This window comes from Lutra lutra, chromosome 16, assembly GCF_902655055.1.
Source record: "Lutra lutra chromosome 16, mLutLut1.2, whole genome shotgun sequence".
Classification (NCBI taxonomy): Eukaryota; Metazoa; Chordata; class Mammalia; order Carnivora; family Mustelidae; genus Lutra; species Lutra lutra.
The window spans coordinates 6,161,794-6,185,874 of NC_062293.1; the positions used below are offsets into that span (position 1 = coordinate 6,161,794).

At 62.3% G+C, this 24,081-nt stretch overlaps 2 protein-coding genes across 5 annotated transcripts in view; one reads left to right on the forward strand and one right to left on the reverse strand.

Moving 5' to 3' along the window:
* The first annotated feature begins 210 nt into the window (after positions 1-210).
* On the forward strand, positions 211-17,418 carry GRIN2C (glutamate ionotropic receptor NMDA type subunit 2C). 3 transcript variants are annotated; one of them, XM_047708943.1, is made up of 13 exons: positions 211-268; positions 5,630-6,043; positions 8,101-8,699; positions 9,030-9,144; positions 10,086-10,297; positions 10,448-10,610; positions 10,950-11,103; positions 12,417-12,542; positions 12,810-13,039; positions 13,410-13,570; positions 14,102-14,289; positions 15,246-15,478; positions 15,900-17,418. In XM_047708943.1, exons 2-13 carry the CDS (start codon positions 5,645-5,647, stop codon positions 16,998-17,000), a joined length of 3,681 nt encoding a protein of 1,226 aa, XP_047564899.1. In that variant the 5' UTR covers positions 211-268; positions 5,630-5,644; the 3' UTR covers positions 17,001-17,418. The 3 variants fall into 3 exon arrangements, with proteins under 3 accessions (XP_047564899.1, XP_047564897.1, XP_047564898.1); XM_047708941.1 differs by having other exon boundaries at positions 10,086-10,610; XM_047708942.1 differs by lacking the exon at positions 211-268 and adding an exon at positions 980-1,018 and having other exon boundaries at positions 10,086-10,610.
* Positions 17,419-19,935: 2,517 nt separating this feature from the next.
* Positions 19,936-24,081, reverse strand: part of TMEM104 (transmembrane protein 104) — a 54,176-nt gene continuing 50,030 nt past the window's right edge. For both annotated transcript variants that reach the window (XM_047705969.1, XM_047705968.1), the window contains exon 10: positions 19,936-23,818. In XM_047705969.1, coding sequence (XP_047561925.1) covers positions 23,058-23,818 — 761 coding nt within the window. In that variant the 3' untranslated portion in view covers positions 19,936-23,057. The remainder of the gene's footprint in view (positions 23,819-24,081) is intronic.

Consider the following 24,081-nt stretch of genomic DNA (forward strand, 5'->3'; position numbering starts at 1 on the left):
TGCTCGGGGGCCTCTAGGGGGCTTCAGAGGGGTTGGCAGCCAGGCCTGGAACCCACTGTCCCTCTCTGGGCTTGGCTCTGCTGCTGCCGCCTGCCTGCCTGCCTGCCTTCTGTTCCCACGGCAGGCATCCTGGGACCCCTGCCCGCCTGCTCTGCTGGCTTTTCGGCCCAGTTCCCTTTCTGGTTAGCCCTCAGTAGAAGCAAAACAAGAAGAGAAAAGCAGGAGTGAGGAGTCTGGGCAGCGGCTTGCCCCGGACCCCAGGCCTCTGGTATGGGTCCTCCCTACCTCTGTCCACTCCCGGGGCCTTCCCACCTCTTGGTTTCCAGCCACATGGACAAGCCTTTAAAAAACAGTACCTCGGTCTCTAGTGCTTTGCAGTTCACAAGGCGAGTACACGGTTTTTTAGGCCAGTCCCAAGAGGCTGGTGTCACTATAGAGACTGAGGGATCCTCGGAATTAACTGGCCCAAGGTCACACAGCTCGTGAGCTGTGGGCCCGAACCCAGGGCTCCAGCCAGGCTGCGGGTTTCCCCGAGGCAGCACTTGGCCCCCAGTGTCGGGTCTGGAGACACAGTCCTGGAGAAGGGAGATGGGACCCGGGCGTCCCGCGCGCGGGCGGGCGAGGAGGGGCCTGGAGCGGCGGGGAGCGGGCGGCGGGGCGGGCCGGGCCGGGGCGGGGCGGGGCGGAGGCGGCGGGCCCCGCTGGGGCGGGTCCGCGCGGGCGGCGGCGAGCGCTCCGCCACAGCCGGCAGGCGAGCCCTGGGAGCCGGAGGCGCGTGGTGCAGCCCAGCCCGGGACGAAGCCGGGCGCCGAGCGGACCCCGGGAGGGCGCGGGGGACGGGGCCGGGCCAGTCCGCCAGGCCGCGCCACGGACCCGTGCCCCGCGTTGCCCGGGCTCCGGTGCCCGCCGAGCTGGGACGGAGCGCGCCAGCGCGCGGGGGCCGAGGCTCCGGGACATGCAGCGCGCGGGAGGCGGCCGGCGCGGGCTCTCGGCGCGGGCGCAGCGCCCCTTCCCCGCGGTGAGTGGCGGGTGGCGAGCGGGGGACGCCAACTTCGCCGCCAACTTGGGGCTGGGCTCGGGCGCCGCGCGGGCAAGGACGGCGGAGACAGGCGCGGGACTCCCGGGGACAATCTGGCTGGCGCGCGGAGCCTGAGGAGGGAGCGGCGGGGGACCCGGGATCCTCGGGGACCGGGCCTGGGGTTCGGACCCGGGCGGGCGGAGGGGAGGTGAGGCGGGGAGGCCGAGGTGACAGGCGCGCGGCGTACGCGAGGGAAGGACGCGGGGTGAGGCGCCCAAGACGTTCGTCTCCCGGGTCGCCGAGCCCTCCAGCTCCTCCTTCTCTGGGCGTCGCGGCGCCGCGGGGGAGGGGGCGGTGCGGGGACGCGGGAGTCTGGGCCGCCGGCCCCCGCAACTGTTGCTGCTGGAAGCTGCCGGGGCGGGGAGCTGGGTCGGGGCCGGGGGCCGCCACTGCGCGAAGGGGGCTGGAGAGGGCCTGGGCAGAGAGGACGAAAGGGGGCTGTCGGTGGCTCCGGGAGCGCGGCCCCCCGCTTCCCGGAGGTCTGCCGGGCACCTGCCGCGCGCCTCTCCCTTGACACCCCCGCCCCTTCCCCCGCGGCGAGTCCCCTCGATCTTTCTCCGTCACCCCAGCTCTCCTTCTTCCGCTCCTCTGCGCGGCAGAACGCTCCGTCCTCTCACCTCAGGGAATCAGCGCGGGCTTCACGGGGTGGTGGGGTCTGGCCGAGTACCGACCCAGCGCCCGGCGGACCCGGGCTCCGAGGGCGCCAAGGGAAGGCTGGACGAAGAGGACCATGGGGGAACCGTGAGCCCCGGAGCGCTGGGCCCTGGCTGTCGCGCCAGCGGGTGCTCAGGTCTCCCGGGGCTTCGACAAGGATCCCCGACGGCGGGGAAGGGAAAGCCGGAGCCTCCTGCTGCGGAAGGCGTTTCGTGCCCAGGCCTAGGAGTGCAGGGCCAGGGACTTGTGAAGGCAAGGCACCAGGCAGCCAGAAAATCCCCAAGGGTGCGCCCCAGGACGCATAGGAAGGTCCTTCTGGGTGAGCGAAGCCGGGATCCCAGCCGGGTTTTTGACACTCTCACCCAGCCCTGCTCACCATGCGGGACTTCTGGCTCAGTCCCCCAGCCCTCCCCTAGTGGTACCGCCCTGGCTCAGTCTCCGACCCCGGGGCCTCAGGGAAATCGAGGAAATCGAGGAAGGCTCATGTGCTCTATCTTGCTGCTCGTCTAGTTTCTGGCTGCGCCAGTCCGTTTCAAGTCTGCTCCTAAACTCCGAACTAAGAATTTGGATAGGAGCGTGAAGGAGACTCGACAGACTGGAAACCAGATTTCTGGGTTCGCCCCAAGGTCTGGTACCCCGCCCACAGACCGGCCTGCCTGGCGAGCTCGTCCTCCACCCCCCACAACCTGCGCGGCTTGCGATGAGTGGTTTGGGGGGCCGAGGATCCGGCGACACCTGCGGGGAGGGGGTGGGGTGTAGCAGCGCGGCTGGGGGCGCGAACGTGGTGCCCAGTTTGGCCGCCAGGAGGCGTGGCACGGGTCCGGGAGCCCGGAGTCGCAGCCGCCGCCGCCGCCGCCGCCGCCGCCGCATCGCGAGTGTCCTTGAGCCGCGGGTGACGGTGGCTCTCGCCGCTCGCGCCCCGTCCTCCCGCGGGGGGAGCCTGATGCCACGTTCCCTATGAATTATTTATCGCCGGCCTAAAAATACCCCGAACTTCACAGCCCGAGTGTAAGAGATTCCTGCCAAGGGGAGGGGGCGGGGCGCCCCCCGGGGGGGCCGGGGTGGAATCAGCGGGGAGGGGGTGAGTTAATCTTGGAGGGAGACTTTGGTGCCGGCGCCAGTGGGAGCGAGATGCAGTCGCGGTCTACTTCCCTGACGCTTGGGTTCGGATTTTAGCTCCGCAAAAGTCGAGGAGGGAAGGAAACCCGACGGCAGAGTAGAGGCCGCTTGCCAAAGGGCAGTGGGTACAACCGGCAGAGCAGCCCAGGTCCCTCTGCTCCCCTGAAGCAGCGCAGCTGGTGGGTGGGGCCCCTTCCTGGGGCCAAAGCTTCTGGCCTGGGAGAGAGGGGAGCCATTAGTGTCTGGGGTGTGAGTGCGCATGTGCGCACATGGGGGGTGGGGAGCCTGCCTGGGAATGGGGGTGAGGGGCTGAGTGGCGGCTAGAAGAGCCCTAAGCTCATGCAGGTGCTCGGTGAGCTCAAGGTGATGCCAAAGGTTCCAGAGGACTGACCGTTGCGACTGTCCCAGTGTTCATTCACTTAGCCCGTTAGTGAAAGGTGGGAGACCGTGAGAGTGGGGACATAGATGCCCATCACTGAAGAGGCATAGCGGGGTGCTTCCCCGCCCAGGAGAGGTAGGAGAGACAATGGGTTGGTGTCCCGGTGTTTATGGGGGGCCTTAGTCATGGGATCAAGGTGTCTGGACTTCCTCTTCGGGCACCCGGGAGCAGCTGTGCTGTGTTGGGAGGGGTGGAGGGGCCAGGACAATGTTTCAGACCAGGGAGGTGGGAGGGGAGTGAGGTGGATGGGAGATGGACAGGTTGGGGGGCCAAGACTGGGGGTATGACCTTCCTGTCTTGTGGGGGAGGCTAGATGTCGTGTGGTGATAAGATTCCGGGCTCTGAATCTCTTTGAACCTGCCCTTTGCCATCTGAAGCTCAGAGAGCCTTGCCGGATGGGGCCCCTCCCTCCAAGGTATTGTGTGATCACTCATGGCGAGAGACACCACCTACCTTCTCAGCCTGAAGCCCAGAGGACACCTTCCCATCAAGGGAGTCTCTGGGGTGGCGCCTCCTTGAAGCCAGGGGTGGGCATGGCTCCTACCTCTGGAGTCATGTTGTCTAAAAGAAGCAACATGAGGGGCGCCTGGGGGCTCAGTGGGTTAAAGAAGCAACATGAGAGCTGCAGGTGTCATTGTAAATTTTCCAGTGGCAACATTAGAAAGAGTAAAAAAAACACAGGTGAAATTAGTTCTAGTGGTATATTTTGTTTAACTCAGTGTATGTAAACTGTTATTCAACATGTCACCAATATAAAGAATATACATGAAGTGCTTTACATTCTTTTTTTCACACTCAGTCTTCCATATCCACCATGTATTTGACACTGACCTCGAACCTTAGTTCAGATGAACCGCATTTCCGGTGCCCACAGTCACCTGTGACTGGCAGCTGCTGTTCTGGACGGCACAGACGTGGAGCTCAGAGCTGGGAGGCCGAGATGGGGCAGACTTGGGGCTGTCCCCAGCGGCAGGGAACCTACCGGGACTGGGCTGTGGGCAGAGATGGGCACAGAAAGTTCTGGGAGAGGGAGGAGAAAGCCCAGCAGTGCCCTTTGCAAGTGTAACTTGAGGTCCCTGATTGGTAGAAGCTGAGGTGTCCTGTGGCCTGGCATGGTTTAGGTTCCAGTCCCAGACTCACACATGTCTCTGGGCTGATAGTCTACGTCGGTGTACTAGGAAACCGTACACGGTGGGGTGGGGACAGGGGGAGATTTCAAGGCCCCCGAAGTGAGCATTCATTCTCTCCCCTGCCAAAAATGCTGTCTTCTCAGCCCAGATTAAACCAGGTTCACTCTGGTCACCCTTTGGCTCTCTCCCGTTCAGAGGTTTCGCTGGGGCTGTGATGAAGATGGAGAAGGTGGCGTAGCTGTGGCCGGCAGCCAGCTGGGAGGGAGGCTGCATCAGTGGGCAGCACTCGCCGGCTTGGCTGTTGGTTCCAATCCAAAGCCGTGATGTTTATTTAGCAGGGATACACGTCACGCCCTTGGGTTAGGTCAAAAAATTCTTGCACAGTGGCGATGGCCTGGGGAAGCAGCTCATGTGGGCTTCAGGGTTTCAGGAGACCCTGAATCCCGGCCAAGTCCGTGGTATCACACTCCTATGGAATGGTTGCTCCTAGTTGAGGCCACAGGGGAAAGGTGGTCTGGTGGCCAGGAGGAGGGGTCTCTGTGCTACGCAGGCTCACACAGAGCAGGGTCCTCCGGATGTTAGGTTTGGTTTAGGATGGAGAATATGGAAGTAGGGCATGGAGCGTCACAGAAGCTGCCTTCCTTCCCCTGGATGTGGGGCCGTCGCCGCTAAGACAAGGACGCTGACAGTAGTGAGCAGCCTCTTTGCCGCTGAGGTACGTCCCGTGATTATTGCAAGAAAACCTACTTAAGTGACGTCGTCAGGATCACACAGCTAATAAGTTACAGAGCCGGGACTTGAACTCAGGTCTGACTCAAATCTACGGACTTGAACACCAGACTAAACTTTTCAAGGTAACTTCCCAGGGCAGAACCCAGACAAGGTCTGGCCAAAGGTCTGGCCTTTCCAGCCAAGCATGTTGTTCAGCAGCAGAAGGGAAGTAATGAGCACTGGTGGGGACACAACATTCTTCCAGCCCCTGCCCCTCCAGGCTGCGCTGGGGATGCTCAGCTAACCTGTCTCTTCCTCTTCCTCTGTGTTTGGCTGTCCCTCCCTCTCTGCGCTTCTTTGTGGAGGGAGATTTTTCCCTCTTTGCTTTCCCTCCAGGTGTGTGTCTCTGACTCTGGCCTCCACCTCCTTCCTGTCTGTGCGCTCATCTTTTCTTTTGCTTCTGTCTCCCTCCCTGTACCCGTCCCGCTCTCTCTGCAGGACGCCGCAGTGGACATGGGTGGCGCTCTGGGGTCAGCCCTGCTGCTCACCTCACTCCTCGGGGCCTGGGCAGGGCTGGGCCCGGGTCAGGGTGAGCAAGCTGTGACAGTGGCCGTGGTGTTTGGCAGCTCGGGGCCACCACACGCCCAAGTTCGCACCCGCCTCACCTCCCAGAGCTTCATGGACCTGCCTCTGGAGATCCAGCCGCTCACCGTGGGCGTCAACAACACCAACCCCAGCAGCCTCCTCACCCAGATCTGCGGGCTCCTCGGGGCGGCGCGCGTCCACGGCATTGTCTTTGAGGACAACGTGGGCACCGAGGCCGTGGCGCAGATCCTGGACTTCATCTCCTCCCAGACCCATGTGCCTATCCTCAGCATCAGTGGGGGCTCGGCTGTGGTCCTCACCCCCAAGGTGCCTGTCCAAACTCATGTCCTCTCACCCCTTGGGCTGGGAGCCGGGCTGGGAGCCAGGCTGGGGCTGCGGGAGTGGGGCTGAGGCTGGGCCGGGGAGAGACTTAGGTTCTGGGCGGCTGGGATGGGGCGGCACCAGCAGGGAGGTGGGGGCTGAGGGTATGACATGGGCGAGCTGTGGGAATGCTGTTCTCATGTTCTAGAAGATAAACGTTCTGGGCTACTTTCACATTGTGTCTGGATGAGGGGGTGTGGGTGGAGAGCTCATCTCTGGCTTTGGTGGGCAACCCTGGTCCACCTTCTCTCTGCTTCTCTGACCTTCCTCGGTCAAGCTCCAGACCCAGCAGCAGAGGGGCAGGCTGGGCAGAGAAGCTGATGCAGTTGACCGGCAGGGAGACCATCCAGTGGCAGGTCACCGTCCCAGGCATGGGGGAGGGGCGCCCTCACAGAGTTTGCATCCTGTGGGGAGAAAGTTCCAAACCCACATTCGTCTTCAGTCTCAGCTGACACCAGTGATCTAAAGGAAAAACGCAGGATGCCGGGAGGGTCTAAGAGGGCCCCCATTTGGGTAGGGGGCTGGTCAGAGAAGGTTTCTTTAGAAATATTGAAGGTGTGGAGGATGAGAGAGAGTTGGAAAGTTGTGTGGGGGTGGAGGAAGGGGGGACAGTGTTCCAGCCCAAGTCATCAGGTGGTGTGATGGCAGCCAGGTGGAAGGAGCTGGAGTTCTTGAGAGGAGGCTGGAGAGGAAGGTGAGATCCTGAGCACACAGGAAGATATTTGGTTTTTATCCTAATTAATGGGGTGAGGGGTGCAAGATGATGTTGAGGGGAGATACCGATCTGGTTTGCCATTCTTTTATGATTATTATTTATTATGGAGAAATTTGAGCCTACATAGGAGAGTATAATGACCTCATGAACCATCCACCCTCTGCCAACCCCGCCCCATCCTTGTGTCCACCCACTCCCCCCTCTTCTGTGTCATTTTGAGGCAAAACCGTATTGTCCCATCCGGAAATACTTCCTTATATATTTCTGATAGATAAGAGCTTAAAAACGAAACCACCATCCATGATCACATCTAAAAAACAAAATTCCTTAACACCATCAACTACCCAGGCAGTGTTCAAGTTTCCCCACTGTTTCATAAACATCTAAATGCTTATTCTGAAATGCGTTTGCTTGAATCAAGAAAGAAATCCGGTTTCCACTAGTGATTGGCTGATGTCGTTTCGGAGCCTCCATCTCTAGGATCCTCCTCCATCTCTCTTTCTCTTGCAATTTGTTTGTTGAAGGAACTGGGTTACTTGTCCTGTAGGGTTGTCCCGGATTTGCTCTTTATAAAAAGATTGGGACAGTCGTAGTGTGGTGAAATCCTGGGGGCCTGCAGGGGCAGCAGGGAGACCACAGTTGCGGGGGGCGGGGGGCGTGGATTGTGTTAGACCAGGCTCCAGCCGGCAGTGCCCTCGGCATTTGTGATGGTGGAGATGGTGGAGAGGAGGGACTTTCTCATCCCCAGGGCTCCGTAGAGGATGCTGTTTCCCTAGTTACCTTTGGACCCGACAGTAACTCTCAGCATGGTGGTTCTCTGCCTTAACAGGGTTTTAGAAAAATACAGACGCGCAGGGTCCCATCTCTGAGGTTCTGATTCAGCTGGTCTGAGGCAGCGCTTCCCAAACTGGCGGGCTCAAGAATCGCCTGAAAAGCTTGTTAAAATACAGATTCTTGGGCTCCATCCCCAGATTCTGATCCCAGGTGTGCGATGCGCCTGAGAATTTGCATTTCCAACAAGCTCCGCGGGGGCAGCGGACGCCGCGGGTCTTCGGTCCAGCATTGCTCGGGTGGGGGGCCGCTCGAGTAGCTTTAAAAGCCCTTCAGGTGATTCCAACGGGCAGCAGGGGTTAGGAACCACGTCGGGGCGGGAGGCAGGTGTTGCGGCACGGGGGCTCGCGGGACCAGCCGCGGGCGTCTAGGTCAGGGGACGGAGGCCGGAACAGCAGTAGGGGCGGGGCGCTCCGCCCCCGCCCCGGCTCAGGCCCCGCCCCCGCCCCGCCCCCAGGAGCCGGGCTCCGCCTTCCTGCAGCTGGGCGTGTCCCTGGAGCAGCAGCTGCAGGTGCTGTTCAAGGTGCTGGAGGAGTACGACTGGAGCGCGTTCGCCGTGATCACCAGCCTGCACCCGGGGCACGCGCTCTTCCTGGAGGGGGTGCGCGCCGTGGCCGACGCCAGCTACCTGAGCTGGCGGCTGCTGGACGTGCTCACGCTGGAACTGGGCCCGGGCGGGCAGCGCGCGCACATCCAGCGCCTGCTGCGCCAGGTCGACGCCCCGGTGCTGGTGGCCTACTGCTCGCGCGAGGAGGCCGAGGTGCTCTTCGCCGAGGCGGCACAGGCCGGTCTGGTGGGGCCCGGACACGTGTGGCTGGTGCCCAGCCTGGCGCTGGGCAGCACCGACGCGCCCCCCGCCGCCTTCCCCGTGGGCCTCATCAGCGTCGTCACCGAGAGCTGGCGCCTCAGCCTCCGCCAGAAGGTCCGCGACGGCGTGGCCATCCTGGCTCTGGGCGCCCACGGCTACCAGAGGCAGCATGGTGCCCTGCCATCCCCGGCTGGGGACTGCCGTGGCCATCCCGGGCCTGTCAGCCCTGCCCGGGAGGCCTTCTACAGGTGGGCACCTGCCGAGGGCATGGGAGGGGGCACCGTGCTTCCGGGGACCTGGGCTGCACTGAGCTTGGGTTCCCTGGCCACACCTCCCACTAGCTGTGTGCCCAGGGGCCAAGTTACCTCACCTCTCTGAGCTTAGTTTCCACAACTGATAAAAAAAGCCAGGTGTGAGGATGTGTCGGGGATCGGGGAGGGGGTGTGTCAATACAGGAATAAGGTCACAGTCAGTGACTCCTGGTGGTGGTGATGGCGGTGAGGTAGAAAGTGGGGGAGGGGGGCCTCTGGTCCTAGGCAGGGCTGCGGGGACACCCTGGTTTCTCTCCCCTACCACAGGCACCTACTGAACGTCACCTGGGAGGGCCGAGACTTCTCCTTCAGCCCGGGTGGGTACCTGGTCCAGCCCACCATGGTTGTGATCGCCCTCAACCGCCACCGCCTCTGGGAGATGGTGAGAAGGGGGTGAGCCTGGGGTTCCATGGTATCCTCTCACTTTGTCCCCAGCCCCTCTTGTCCCACAGCTGAGCAGAGGGTCCCTTCTGTCCTTCATCCAGCCCCTCATCCTTCAGGCTGAGGCATCTGCACTGCACCAGGGTGGGTGAGGCCCCTCGGCTCAGGGCTCCCACGGACCCTCACCTCCCTCCACCATAGAACCTGTCAAGGGCTTAGCACCTAGTCCTGTCCCTCGGGGACTCACCCACAGCTGTGCTGGCCAGACGGACATGTGAACAAATAGAATTCAGGGAGATCAGTGCTTGAGGACAGATATGTGCAAAGCATTATGAGGGTACAGAGAAGGGCCAAAAATCAGTTCTACCTTCCAAGCAGAGAACTGGGGAAGGATTCAAAGAATTTGGGACATTTGGGCTGTGCCCTGGAGGGCTGAGTGGCAGCCCATCAGGAAGGGATACTAGCCTGGTCTATGTAGAAAGAGGGGCAGAAGGGTTTGAGGCATTTTTAAGTGATGTGTTTGGGGTGTGGCGGCTGAGGAGGAAGAGTGGGGTGAAAGGGGTCAGGTGGACATGAGTGGGGAAGGCCTTGAGTACTGGGGGAAGGACTTTATACTGAGGTCAGGGTCGGGGGAGTGGGGAGCGGGGAGAGACAGGCTCGGGTCTGGGCTCCAGGGTGATGCTGCAGGCCAGCAGCATTTTGGAGGCTAGATCGGAAAAGCGCAGGGACCAGAGGCTGGGAGGGGGCTGCAGGGAGCCCTCCCTTCTGGTCCATGCCAAGCGCCTTGACCCAACTCTCCTGCTCCCCCAGTGCTCCTGCCCCAGATGTCCCTAGGTTAGGGAGGGGGATTCTTGGCCCTGGCAGGGCTCATCAGAGGCCCCACCTAGAGAGTGGGGGGATTTGGGCTGGAGGTCCCTGGCTGAAGCTGGTCACCCTTTGCAGGTGGGGCGCTGGGACCACGGCGTCCTCCACATGAAGTACCCAGTGTGGCCTCGCTATAGCGCATCTCTCCAACCTGTTGTGGACAGCCGGCACGTGACAGTGGCCACGCTGGAAGAGCGGCCCTTTGTCATTGTGGAGAGCCCTGACCCCGGCACAGGCGGCTGTGTGCCCAACACCGTGCCTTGCCGCAGGCAGAACAACCAAACCTTCAGGTCCGCGAGAATGTGCGGGAAGGCAGCTGTGTGCTGCCGCGCGATGGCAGCCGTGTGTGGTTTGCGCTTGGGTGAGGGGGGTTGGGGGCCATCTGCCAAACCGGGAGGAGCTGCGGGCTCTGACTTCTGGTGGTCTCTTGGTGGCAGCAGCGGTGACACAGCCCCCTACACCAAGCTTTGCTGTAAGGGTTTCTGCATTGACATCCTCAAGAAGCTGGCCAAGGTGGTCAAGTTCTCCTATGACCTGTACCTGGTGACCAATGGCAAGCATGGCAAGAGGGTTCGGGGCGTGTGGAACGGCATGATCGGGGAGGTAGGCCCGCCCCAAGGTCTACCTGAGCCCACCCCCCTGCTGGCTCGCCACCCCAGGCCCCACATATTGCTCAGCCACTGCCTTGTTCCTGTGCTGGGGGTCAGTCAGGGCAGGGCCTGGGCCCAGCTCCCGAGGCTCTCCCAGCTTGCAGGGAAGATGGGGTGTCACCAGTAATGTTCCCTGGGCTGGCTAGTACTTCTAGCGGAGCTCTGAGGACCCCAGATGGGAACAGCCGTCTCAACCCTGGGGGTGCTGGCAGGGTGGCTGGGGGAGGCTGGGGAGGGTGCTCCAGCCAGTGAGCCACATCCTTCAACTGGGGTCTGGCCCCCGTGGCCCCAGGTGTACTACAAGCGGGCAGACATGGCCATCGGCTCCCTCACCATCAACGAGGAGCGCTCCGAGATTGTGGACTTCTCTGTGCCCTTCGTGGAGACAGGCATCAGCGTGATGGTGGCCCGCAGCAATGGCACCGTCTCCCCGTCGGCCTTCCTGGGTGCGGCTCGGGGTGGACAGGGAGGGCTCCGGGCTCTGAGGGGGATGCTTGGGAACAGGGAGATTGGGGCGGGCCTCAGAGGGTCAGCGTGGCGGTGGGTGCCTGAGGCTGCAGGAGCATAGGGCGCAGAGGGAAGAGGTGAAGCCCGTGGTCCATTTTGAGCCCGAGTGTCCGGTGAGGAGGGTGGAGGGGCCATTGTGAGGGGCGGGAAAGCTGGGAAGGCAGGCTGACTTTGGGAGGCACCTCCTGGGTAGGACACACTGGGGAGAAGCTCCACAGGGAGCGGGAGGAGCCGACCCAGAGTGGGAAGTGGTGCCAGTTTGTGGCTTAATGGGAATTCAGCCTTTGCGCCAAGCCTCACACGAGCTGCTGAGGATGCGGCCATGGTCCTGGCTCACCAAGGGCCCTGTCAGCGGTCAGTGGGACTTGCAGTGTGAGGTTTGCAGAGAGCTACGAGGACAGGCAAGCCAGGAGCAGAGGAGAGAATCCCTTTCCTGCTGCCTGGCTTTGAGCAAGTCACCGAAGCTCTCTGAGCAGGGTTCCTCAGCCGCACGCAGGGGACAACAGACCCCACCCCGCAGGACGGGCATTGCATCAGGGCACCTGCTTACGGCAGTGATGCCTCCTTGCCCAGGGAGACTGAACCCATCGAGCAGACTTGTCGGAGCAGCTCAGTTGGGCTCCCCAGCTCCTGGGGCTCCCGGGGCTCCCGGGCCCTGTCAGTAGATCAAAAGTGAGATTTGATCTCAAAGACCCCGATTCCAGGCAGAACCAGCAGCTCATCCACGCTAGGCCAGGCAGGGCACGTCCAGACCAGGAGTGTGGTTAGCGGTGCTGGCAGGCGAGGGCAGAGAGGGAACGAGAAAATGCCTTGGGCAAGCAGCCCGTGGCTCTGGCTCCACTCTGTGGCAACTGGCCAGGTGGGGAGGACGAGAGGGAGGAGGATGGGGGATGGAGCAGGTTACTGGCCTTGCAGGCTGGTGAATGGGAAGGGAGGGGAGAGCACATGGGGTGTAAAATCTCTTTCTGTGAAAGGAAGTTGTGGATGGGAGTGGGATGCACGGAAGTTTCCTGGGGTGTTTGGATCCTGTCCCAGGGCAGAGAGGAGCGGAAACAGACTGCAGGAGAGCCTGACCTCCCTCTGTGTGGGTGTTCTCTCCTGGGCTTTGCTGCTCTGAGAGTCAGAGACCCCTTGGCTCGGTCCTTGGGGCTGATGGCCCCACTCTGATGGGCACCTGCCTGCACCCGGTGCTCTGGGCTGTGGGTGGGAGGGATGGTAGCGAGGCCTCTGAGCTGCCTCCCTCTGTTCCCAGAGCCCTACAGCCCTTCTGTGTGGGTGATGATGTTCGTTATGTGTCTCACTGTGGTGGCCATCACAGTCTTCATGTTTGAGTACTTCAGCCCAGTCAGCTACAACCAGAACCTCACCAGTGGCAAGAGTAAGCTCTCAGCCGGACCTGGGAGGGGGCACCATGGGGTTGGGGTGGAGGGGCGGGGCTCAGGGCCCCTCAGGGGCCCCCTGCAGAGAAGGCTGAATCTTGGGGGAGGTCTCTGGCTTGTGGTCAACCAGCAGGGGCCAATCAGATACATGAAAAAGAGAAACAAGGTGGGTTGGGTCGCCCTGGAGTGGGGATGGCTGGGGATGGGGCCCCACCCAGGACAGAGTGAAGACCTGAGTCCCTCTGTGCTCACCCTCTCACTCCCAGAGTCTGGGGGCCCATCCTTCACCATCGGCAAGTCTGTGTGGCTGCTGTGGGCGCTGGTCTTCAACAACTCGGTGCCCATCGAGAACCCCCGAGGCACCACCAGCAAGATCATGGTCCTAGTCTGGGCCTTCTTTGCTGTCATCTTCCTCGCCAGCTACACCGCCAACCTTGCTGCCTTCATGATCCAGGAGCAATACATTGACACTGTGTCCGGCCTCAGTGATAAGAAGGTCCTGGGGCCACCACTAGCAGAGGGCAGGGGCTGCCGGGAAAGGCGGGTGTCTGGGACCCAGGAGGGGAAACTCAAATGGAGCAGGGAGCAGGAAGGAGTTGGGAGCCTGGTGAGGAGAGGCTGGGGCATGGGGTGTGTGGATGGAGGGCTCAGGTCCACTGAGTGACTTTGAGTAAGTCTCTTTTTGACCTGGCCTCAGTATCACCCTGTATAAAACACAGGGGTGGCCTGGACAGTCTCTTGGGCTCTTGTGCCCTCATTAAGCAAGTGCAGACCCCGGGGCTGGGCCTAGGGGACGGGGTCGGGGAGGGTTGATGCCTGCAAGGCTGGATGGAGGGTGATGAATGGCGCCTGCCCTCTGCCCACAGTTTCAGCGGCCTCAGGACCAGTACCCACCCTTCCGCTTTGGCACGGTGCCCAATGGCAGCACGGAGCGGAACATCCGCAGCAACTACCGAGACATGCACACCCACATGGTCAAGTTCAACCAGCGGTCGGTGGAAGACGCCCTCACCAGCCTCAAGATGGGGTGGGTCCTCCGCTCTGCACCCACCCTCTGACTTCTCTACCCACATGTCTCCCTGATGGCCAGCCTCAGCTCTGGTCCTTCCTAAGAGATGCAAGGTGGGGACATTGAGGCTGGGGTGTCCTGAAGGATTCTTGGAGAAGCGGGTAGGGAGGTCTTGGGACAGAGTAAACTTTCAAGCAAAACTGGATGCCCACTGTGCGGCTGAGAGATGCAGCCGAGGTCTTGACCAGGGTTCAACCTTGGCCTGAGGTGGTGGTTGTGACCTTCTTACGGTCCTTGGGGCATGGAGGGGCTGGGCAGAGAGGGCCTGTCCTCTGGGGGTAGAGTTCCCTGGTCTCTCTGAGAGGAGCGTAGGTGGGGTCCCTGAGCTATGGAGGGGGCTCTTTTCTGTATCCAGGACCCAGGAGAACCAGAGAAGGCTCTGACCACCCATCTCTCCTGGTCAGTGCCCAGCGGGCTCCTACGGCCCAGCTCCTTGTCAGGCCCCAGGTTTGGTGTCCCCACCTCACATGACCCCTGGCCTGTCCCCAGGAAGCTGGACGCCTTCATCTACGATGCCGCTGTCCTCAACTACATGGCGGGCAAGGACGAGGGCTGCAAGCTGGTCACCATTGGCTCTGGCAAGGTCTTTGCTACCACTGGCTACGGCATCGCCATGCAGAAGGACTCCCACTGGAAACGGGCCATAGACTTGGCGCTCCTTCAGTTCTTGGGGGATGGTGGGTGCTGCTGCTGGGGGCTTGGGGCCCTGGGTGGGCCATGGAAGCTGAGGCGGGGACAGCTGCCTGATGGCTGGTCAGCATCTCCATTACTGTTCTGAGTCCCAGGGCCTGTGGGCAGGAAGAGGTCTCTGGCAGTGAGAGCTGGGCCTGTGGGTGGGGGTATCTGGAGGGACTGCCTGAAGACCTGGGGAAGGGGTGGGCTTGCCAGGAGGGCGTGGACGATAGGACTAAATGAGAGTCTCTTGGAAGGGCAGGAAGACAGGAGGAAGCTCAGGCCACACCCTGGGGCTATGGGAGGAGGCTCAGATCCTTTCTTTTTTCTCTAGACCCCTCTCAACTATTTCCATCTTGAGATCACCTAGGGTAGTGCCAGGGGCCTGCCCAGTCCCAGAGCCGGGGGCTCAGGCTTGCCTTGGTACCAGCGGCTCACACGTGTAAGCAGTCCACTTAACCTGTGGACCTGTTCAGTCCACTGTTCAGTCCAGCTGAAGCTGCCCCCAAACCCAGAGGCTTCAGTGCCATAAGATAAAACTGTGATTTTCCATCAGTATCACAGAATGAGAATGATAGGAATGAAGGTGCTGTGGTGTCCTCAGGGGCCTAGGCCTTTTGTCTCTGTGCACCCAGCTCTGTGCCTGGCATGGAGATACCCAATAAGTTTCACCCAGGAGTGAATGATAACATCGACCCAGTCAGCAAACTCTTCCTGGGTCTGTGGCAGGGCGGGGGTGCAGGGGTGGGCATGGCAAAGGCAGATCTCACCTACCCCAGCCCCCCACTCTGCTTTCCTTTCTTCCTGCTCATTGACAACGCCCACCCCCCTCCTTCTGCCCCCGCTGGGCTAGATCCCTGGTTGGTCCTGCAAGGGGGTGGCACCCTGGTGAGCCCTGGGAGGCTCTTTCCTGAGCCGGGCGTGTGGTCCCCCCCACTCCCGCCATCCCCACCCTTGCCAGGGGAGACCCAGAAGCTGGAGACAGTGTGGCTCTCAGGGATCTGCCAGAACGAGAAGAACGAGGTCATGAGCAGCAAGCTGGACATCGACAACATGGCTGGCGTCTTCTACATGCTGCTGGTGGCCATGGGGCTGGCCCTGCTGGTCTTTGCCTGGGAGCACCTGGTCTACTGGAAACTGCGCCACTCAGTGCCCAGCACGCCTCGGCTGGACTTCCTGCTGGCCTTCAGCAGGGTGGGTGGCGCCACCCCAGCCCAGGCAGGCCCGTGCTTTAGGGGCACCAACCTAGTTAAGGCAGAGCTGGCCACAGCCCCACTTACTGATGTGAAAACCGAGGGCCTGCCAGCATCACACAGCAGATGAGAAGCGGATCCACTCTGCCGCGGGCGGGGCAGGATCTCGGAGCCCGGCTGACCGGTCCGAACCTCACTGCTATTGACAAGCTGTGTGCCTTTAGGAGGAGAACCTCTTGGAGCCTCAGGCTGCTCCTGGGCAATTGCGCTCACAGTGGCCCAGTGCCCGGCGCATAGGAGGCGCTTAACAAATGTTAGTTGCTTCCTAGGACTTGGGTTGACGGGGCTGGTGCTTGGACCGAGAGGTGGGCGGTCCCTGAGCGGGGCTGGCCGCTCACGGCTGTCTCTTCCCGGCTACCCAGGGCATCTACAGCTGCTTCAGCGGGGTGCAGAGCCTGGCCAGCCCCGCGCGGCCCCCCAGCCCGGACCTGACCGCCGGCTCGGCCCAGGCCAGCGTGCTCAAGATGCTGCAGGCGGCACGCGACATGGTGACCACGGCGGGCGTGAGCAGCTCCCTGGACCGCGCCGCGCGCACCATCGAGAGTTGGGGCGGCGGCCGCCGCGCGCCCCCGCCGCCCGCCTGCCCCGGCCCGCGGCCGCCCACCCCCGGCCCGTCCCCTGAGCCCAGCCCCACGGGCTGGGGACCGGCAGGCGGGGGCCGCGCCGCGCCGGGGCGCAGAGCCCCGCAGCCCCCGGGCCGCCCCCCGACGCCCAGGCCGTCGCTGCCCGACGTCTCCCGGGTGTCGGGCTGGGCCGCTCGGGAGGCGCGGCAGCAGTTGCCGGTCGGGCGCGGCGGGCGGCTCCTCTCGGGCTCCGAGCGGCGCGCGCTCCCAGAGCGCCCCCTGTCCCCGGAACGCTGCCACTACAGCTCCTTCCCTCGAGCCGACCGGTCCGGGCGCCCCTTCCTCCCGCTCTTCCCGGAGCCCCCGGCGCCAGAGGACCTGCCGCTACTCGGGCCGGAGCAGCTGGCTCGGCGGGAGGCCCTGTTGCGCGCGGCCTGGGCCCGGGGCTCACGCCCGCGCCACGCTTCCCTGCCCAGCTCGGTGGCCGAGGCCTTCGCCTGGCCCAGGTCTCTGCCCGTGGGGTGCGGCCACCCGGCCTGTGTGCACTTGGCGCCGGCGCCGGCGATGAGGCTGCCGTCCTACCGGGAGGCCTGCCAGGAGGGCGTGTGGGCCAGGGTCCCCGCCTGGCCGCACAGACAGCACGCCTGCCTGCACGCCCACGCCCACCTGCCGCTTTGCTGGGGGGCTGTGTGCCCCCCTCTGCCACCCTGTGCCAGCCACAGCCCCTGGCTCACTGGGGCCTGGGGGCCTCCGGGGCACAGGGGCAGGACCCTGGGGCTGAGCACAGGCTACAGGGACAGTGCGGGGCTGGAAGAGGTCAGCAGGGTGGCCTGTGGGACACACGGCTTCCCTGGACCTTGTACCTGGAGGCGGATCTCCAGCTTAGAGTCAGAAGTGTGAGGGGTCAACGACGGTGGTTCCTGGTCAGCTGGATTGTCTGCCTGGCGCTGTCAGGGTTAATGGGGCAGGTGACGTGGACTTTTCTGGCTTCTGCCTTGAAATCCTGGCTGTGGCCCCCCAGCGACAGATGTCTTCCACGGTCAGTTCGGTGACCTCGGCAGTCTCAGGTCCTGGCATGGGCTGGGTGGACTCTTGCTGTCCTCTCATGCAAAGCCCTTCCCACCTGTCCTGGAGTCACCAGGAGCAGTGGGATCTCCCTGACCTGCCCTTAGCTGTTCTTAGTCATGATTGCTGGGGGCCTGGTGTGGGGGAGCATGGAGACTGGAACCCCAGGGTTGGGGCAGGGCTGTCCCACTCCTTGCTCTCCCTGTCCGGAGTTTCTTCTCAGAGCATCTGGGGCATTAAACAAATCTTTTACAACCCACTGGTCCTGGCTGCCTCATTCGGCCTCCCTGCAGGGAGCACACCACAGCCTGCAGGCAATAGGAGCACACTGGGGGTGTCCCAGGCAGGGTGTCTGCCTAGGGAAGGTGAGCAGCTCCCTCTGGGGGAGTATTTGGGAGATGAGGCCAAGGGCGGGCTCGAGGCAGCAGAAGCCACTTGGTATTCAGTGCCGGCTCCAACCCGCCCTGGAGCTGGATGTGACAAATGTGCTCAGCATGGGGGCTCGGGTGCTCGGGCGCAGTTCATCCTTCAATCTCCTTGAAGAGAGGCTCATGCCAGGGGCTATGGGTGTCCTGCCTTGCCAGGGGTCCACCTGGGAGCCTGACGGCTAGCGGTGGGAACGGGAGGTCTGCTGTGGGGAGCCTCCTGGGCTCTCCTGGGCCCCGACCCGCCTGCCGGCCCTGCAAGTCTGCCACAGGCAGCTTCTGCAATCAGACACGGCTCAGCCCTGCTGGTGCCGGGGCTCCTCGTGGGGGGTCAGAGCCCCAGGTCAGAGAATCTGCCCGATGTCTCAGTCCTTCATCCTCCCTCTGGGCTCCCTGCCCTGCTCCCTGCCCCCACGTCCTTGCTCTGTCACATGTCATCATTTCGGGACCATGTAGAAGGACGGCTCTTGCTTACAATTTTCAATGCTTTCCCACCTCTCGTGTCGTTTATCTCCCACAACGACTCTGTGCTGCAAACGAGCCCTCATTCTCCCACTCATTCCACAAACACCGTGCCACTGGTGCTGTCAGATCTCGGCTAGTGTGAACATGGAAAGCCTGAGGCCTTGCTGTCCTTGACAAGTAGGGGGAGGCAGGGCAGAAACTACCTCCATGTAACAAGGAGGGGACCAGAGAGGGCAGGGCTCAAGGCCAACACACGAGCAGCCACTGCCCCTGGCCCGTGCCCTTTCCCACAGAGCTCTTGTGGTTCCCGGGCTCCGAGTAGTCCATGACTGCAGGTGAGGCCACGAAAACTGGTTTCTTTGCTTGGTTTTAGGCATGAGAACAGCTGAAATGGTGGAGCAGGAGAAACGTTTTCTTAAGATTTATTTATTTACGAGAGAGAGAAACTTTAGCAAATTCTGCAGTGTGGAGCCTGACGCAGGGCTTGATCTCATGACTCTGAGATCATGACCTGAGCCTAAACTAGGAGTCAGACCCTTAACTGGCAGCGCCACCCACGCGGCGCCCCTGGAGTGGGGGAAATTTCTTAACATTGCTCCTTTCCCGGCTGGACAGCCGGACTCTGCCATGGATGGGTGGCCCCCGTTCCATTACAGGCAATGTCATGTCCTCTGCCCTGTGGATTTTCACCCATCCAGGTCTCAGCCACAGGTGGTAAATGTGGGTCTAGGTGAGTGCTCGAGGCCAGTGCCCTGGGAGTTGACCTTGACTATAGCGGCGGGTGGTGAGACAGTTAACTGTTGGCTACCGGCCCCCGGACCCGACGGACCTCTCCTGCTTCCTGACTCTGAGCGTCGGGACCTCTCCTGCTTCCTGACTCTGAGCACAGCTCTGGGTGGAAGGCTGCAGCCGGTAGGCTGGGAGGAGTCTGGAGGTCCAGGCTGCTCTCCGCTCACTGCCCAAGATCATTAATAACCAAGAACTGGAAAGATAATTAAAAGCCAAATGTGAAGCTGAGCCTGCTGCTGGCTGGCTCCGAGGAGGGGCCAATCTTGCTCCTGGAGCCAGGCTCTTGGCTGCTTCGTTCCTGCTCTAGGAATGTGTTCTGGGGAAAAGCGAGCCCCACGGGAAGTAGAGGCAGGGAGGACGCCTCCCCCAGGTTCAGAGCCTGCTTGGTCTGGCTCCCCAGCCTCCTGCTCAGAGCCGTGGTGCTCCCTGCACCTCTGCGGGAGGACCAAGGAGGGGCCCTGCACCATGGAGGGGGCAGAAAGCCTGCCAGGGGAGAGGAGGGAGCCGTGTCGCAAGGCCATCGACGATCAATCATCATAAACGAGGGTCACAGAGCAAGCTGAGTCCACCCAGACACCAGATACCTCGATGCTGGCTTTTTCTTTGGGTGGGATACACCGGGAGGGAGGCGTCAGTCACCCGTCCCAGCGGCAGGAGCTCCGGTGTCACCCTGCTGCTGCGTGGCTGCTTCCCTGACTGGCTTTCCTGAGAGGCTCATTGGCCACCCCACCTCTCTCCTGGGGCCTGTGAGTGGGCAGGGGTCGCAGGGCTTTACCAAGGGCGGGCATGATGGCCTCGATCAGAACACCTGGGCTTCAGTCCTGGCACCAGAACTCTCCAGCAGGGCCTCAGTTTGGCTCTTCAGTTCCTGGAGCCAGAGAGAGACCACTTTCTCCCCCAAAGCCCTCTAGACCCTGAAGAATTCAGACCAGTGTCCCATTTCGAGTCATAGCAGTCAGTTGCCACAGGACAATTCCTCAGGAGGCTAAGAAACCAGCAGGTGCCGGGGACCCAAACCAGGGTCTCCGGTGACTCCTGGGTGTGTGGCGATAAGCGCAGTTATGGCTGGCAAGTGACAAGAGAGCCGAGCGTCAGGACTAAGAGCTTTGTCGAGCACTTTATTGAGCACTTCAGTTCCCACAACTGGTCAGCGCGGCAGGTCCTGACCCCCCACCCCCGTCACATAGGACGGGGAGGGGCATGGAGGCTCGGCCCTGCAAGGGGCAGCTCCAGCTTCTCGATCCACGTTCTCAATCCCCGAATTACACCAAGGTTCATGCGGAAAGCACCCAGCACTGTGCCTGGCACACACCAGGCCCTCGGGAAGCTCTTCTTCCTTTTTCCCACAGACACCATGAGCCCCAGCCCCGGGCCGGGGGAGAAGGTTTGCAAAGCTCGCTCCTGCAGTCCTGGGTCTCGGCTTCAGAAGAGCAGCTTTGCAGTTAGCACAGCCGACCCGGGGTCAGCCCTTCCCGGGAATCCGACACCACGCAGAAGACAGGCGGGGACAAGCGCGGTCACGCAGCCCCAGGGCCTGGTCCTGCCAGGCTCCACCCCGGGGCTGGATTCCCGGGAGCCGGGGCGCAGCCCCCCTCCTCCAACACTCCGACCTCAGTCTGCCCATTGCTGAGGCTGCTCCGGGCCCCCATGTGGCAGAAACAGCTGTGTCACTAAGGGCCTGGCAAGGTGCCCGCGGCCCACCTTCCACCACACAGCAGTGCCTCCCAGCCTGTCACCTGCCATCTGCCCCATCCATAAGCCAGCAGCTGCCTCTCTAGCCTCAGGTGAGGGGACAGGCAGGAGCCACTGGTGCCGAGGCCCAAGGGAACACGGACTCCCGCCTTGGCCTCGCCTGTCCTTGGGGCCAGTCTGGATGAAAGGCACCAGGTGGAGGCTGTTGAGTTTATGCGCTGCTCCCCGGCCTCCTCTGTGGCCTCCTCCTCAGCCCTCCCTGCCGCTGACCCGGGGGGCCCAGCTGTAAAATGGAGATCACGACCCGACTCGCCCACCTGACCACACCAACGGAAGCGCTTGCAGCCACGCGTGAGCAGGCATCATCGGGCTCTGTCTGGCTGCTGGGGTCCTCTCCCCATCGCCCTAAGCTCCCCTGGCTATCAGCAGGAGAGAGGAAGACGACCCCATCTGACCTCCAGGTGGTCAGACAGCAGGTGAATGCCAAGGAGCAAAGGAGCCCAGACAGCAGCCATGGCGAGCACCCGGGCTCACCGTCAGGGACGGGGCCACCCATGGCGGATTCGGTCCCTCCAGGCCCAGGGCTGCTGGGCTTGGAGGCGGGGCACCCGACTGTACTGCTGTGTGCGTCCACACTGTCACATAAATCGACGTGGGCTTTATAATGCTAATAAATTCACATCCAATATTTGGTTTGGAGCCTGGGGTGGCAGAATGACTTAATTTGCTTTGCCCTTAAGCAAGAGGGGATGTAACTGGAGAGGGCTAAGTACGGATGTTTTGTGTTTCTGGCCAGCAGCGGGGCAGCTCCAGGGAGGGCCACTGAGTGCCTGCCCTTCCCCACTCCCTGGGAGCCCTCCCTGCTCTGCCCACTGGGGGCTGGGGCTTTCCAGGAAGAAGCCGCCGTGGCAGATGGGGAACGGTGGTCTGGTTTTCACATGGATGGAAAATCACAATACTTGGGGATGGACTAAGATGCGTGACAACAGTGAGAACGCAGACCACGGCCAATCACACATGGCCCGGGGCTCTCACAAGCTATGGAGGCCACCTGTGGACTCCCCAGTTCCAACATATCCCAGGTCTTCCTCCCTCTCCTTCCGAGACCACCAGAGGCCCCAGGAGAGCCAGTGTGGTCACTCTGTCCGAGGAATGAACACCGCGCGGTGCAGAAGACTATGAAGGTTCCCAAATGTGGGCTGAGCAAGGCACTGAAATCAAAGGGGGGGGGGTGTTGGGGACCTGAGACCCCACCCCAGACAGGCAGCTCCAGGTCAAGCTGCTCTGGGCTCCAGGACAGGTGGGCCAGGCCCAGGGCTGGGGGCACGCCAGGGAGGGTCAGGAAGGACCCCCAGGTCCTGAAGCAGAAGGCACATTGAAAATGCAGAGTTCACTAGTCACCTGGGTTTCCAAGAAGGCTGGCCCAGCAGACGCATGCATGCTTGTGACAGGGGTGGGACCACGGAAGAGCTGGCGAGGCGGCCAGAAACCCACCCCCGCTTCCGTGAGAATGGTGCTCCATCTCACTCCACAGCACCCATAGCCTGGCTCAAAGGGAGCCACCTTTAGTACTGGAGAGGGAGCGGGGACAGCCAAGCCTGCGGTTGCCCACAGGCCTGACCTCTTAGAGGGTGGGAAGCAGCGCCTGCTCACCACCTCATGCTGAGGGAGCTCCCAAGCCACTGTGATGGCGGCTGGGGGAGGGTTCCCTTTCGTGGTCCTTACACACTGCCCCCGGTACGGCAGGAGACCCTGGGGGCCCCATGCAGCAGTCAGGAGAGCAGAGGATCCCTTCGAGGGATCACAGGCTCTGGGCTTTAAACCATCTCCTGGGCTGAGTCACCAGGGGCTCAGGAGCTCAGGACAGGTTGGCACCCATGGCAGGGGCCCTCACAGCAACAGTCCAGGGACCTGGTGCTGATCAGCACTTCCTGTTCTCGTCAAGGGGGTTGGCCAGGCCTACTCCAGGCTTGAGGGGAAGGTGGGACCTGTCTGTCCCCGGCAATTCCCGTGGGGAGCAGGGTGAGGGCCTGGGAGTGGCTCTGAGGCAGCAGCTACTAGTGGAGCAGATTCCCCAGACAAGGATGCACGAGGGGCTGGGACAAAGGAGGGGACGTGGTGTCTGGTATAAACAGTGGCAGTGCCAGCACTGTCCCCACTGGTGCGGGAGGAGCCTGCCTGGTGATTGGTAGGGGCTGTGAGTAGAGCAGTGGCCCAGCGTGGAGTCTGGGGCAGCCGTGTGCCCAGGCCGCACAGCTCGGCGGGCTGGGGCCAGCTCCACGCAGGAGGGCCCGGGGGAAGGGTCACCTGGGGAGTGAGGCGCAGCACAACTGTGCAGAATCCTGGTTGTGGGGGGAGAAGACCCCCAGCTGGAGATGTGGAGGGTCCCCTCCGAGAGTCCGGCCTCGCCTGCCCCAAGGAACCCTGGGAAGGAACTGGCTCTTGGCTCTGCAGGGGGGAAGGTGAGCGGGGGCGCCAGACCGGAGCCCCCACCTCTCTTACCAGCAGACACATCCCACCATCAGGCCTTGGTCTCGCTGAGGACGATGTTGGCGGTGACGAAGAAGAAGCAGGAGAAAGCCCAGAGCAGCACAAAGCCCACCCAGAAGGTGTGGCGGAAAGGGGACCTATGCTTGTTGACCGTCCCGTAGCCCAAGGTCAACTGGGTGTCCTTGCGGCAGTGGTAGACCAGGAAGGCGGGGATGACATACTGGATGCCCGTGCCCGCGTAGGCCCCCGTGATGCCCACCAGGGACTCCAGGTCATGGGTGCAGAAGGCCACCAGCACCGGGGGCAGCAGGGTGATGGTGGGGAACACCACACGGTCCACGACCCAGGGGTACGTGCCGCCCTCGCGGTGGAAGAGCGTCTTCCAGTTGTTGCGGAGGGTCACGGCGATGATGGGGAAGTTGGTGCTGATGGTGAAGACCGGGAAGAGGCCGAGGAAGAAGCGCACGGCGGCCGAGCTCACGACGTCACAGCGCGCGAAGTTGAGGGTGTACATGTCCATGAGGCTGTCGCCGCGGAAGCAGAAGATGGCCGTGAAGCAGAGGAGGCCGTAGAAGGCGAGGATGAGCACGTAGTCCAGGAAGACCAGGCACGTGAGGCGGCGCTTGGAGGACACAGGCGTGACGAGGGACGGCAGAGAGTGCTGGCACATGAAGGAGTAGACGCACACGCCGAACAGGTTCCGGACCCCGGAGAGGTCAGCCAGGGGCGGGTGCCCCTCCCGGTGCCCGTGCCCGATGCGGACCAGCGCCAGCACGATCATGATGGCGAAAGCTGCAAGACAAGAGGGCGGTCAGCCAGCTGAGCGGAACTGGCCCTTCCTGGGGTAGTTGTTGGTCTGAGGCATCCGCCAGGGCCCGGAGCTCCGTGAGAATTGTGAAGTTCACGTACCCTGATGGCCACGTGCTGGGGCCACTGCTGACTGTGCTCCCTCTCCCCAGTGTCTCTCGGGGGATCTGGGCATGAGAGGGGCTGTGCTGGGGCAGTGGGCAGGGTGGCCTGCCTGAGGAGTGTGTGGTCCTGGCCCGGTGCTGCTC

What these genes read in the sequence shown, in the direction of transcription:
- GRIN2C (XM_047708941.1), top strand. Translation starts at nt 5,645, where the DNA reads ATGGGTGGCGCTCTGGGGTCAGCCCTGCTGCTCACCTCACTCCTCGGG. An exon ending in GAACCTCACCAGTGGCAAGA is followed by an intron (nt 12,543 to 12,809) that starts GTAAGCTCTCAG and finishes TCTCACTCCCAG; the next exon opens with AGTCTGGGGGCCCATCCTTC. An exon ending in CTCACCAGCCTCAAGATGGG is followed by an intron (nt 13,571 to 14,101) that starts GTGGGTCCTCCG and finishes GCCTGTCCCCAG; the next exon opens with GAAGCTGGACGCCTTCATCT.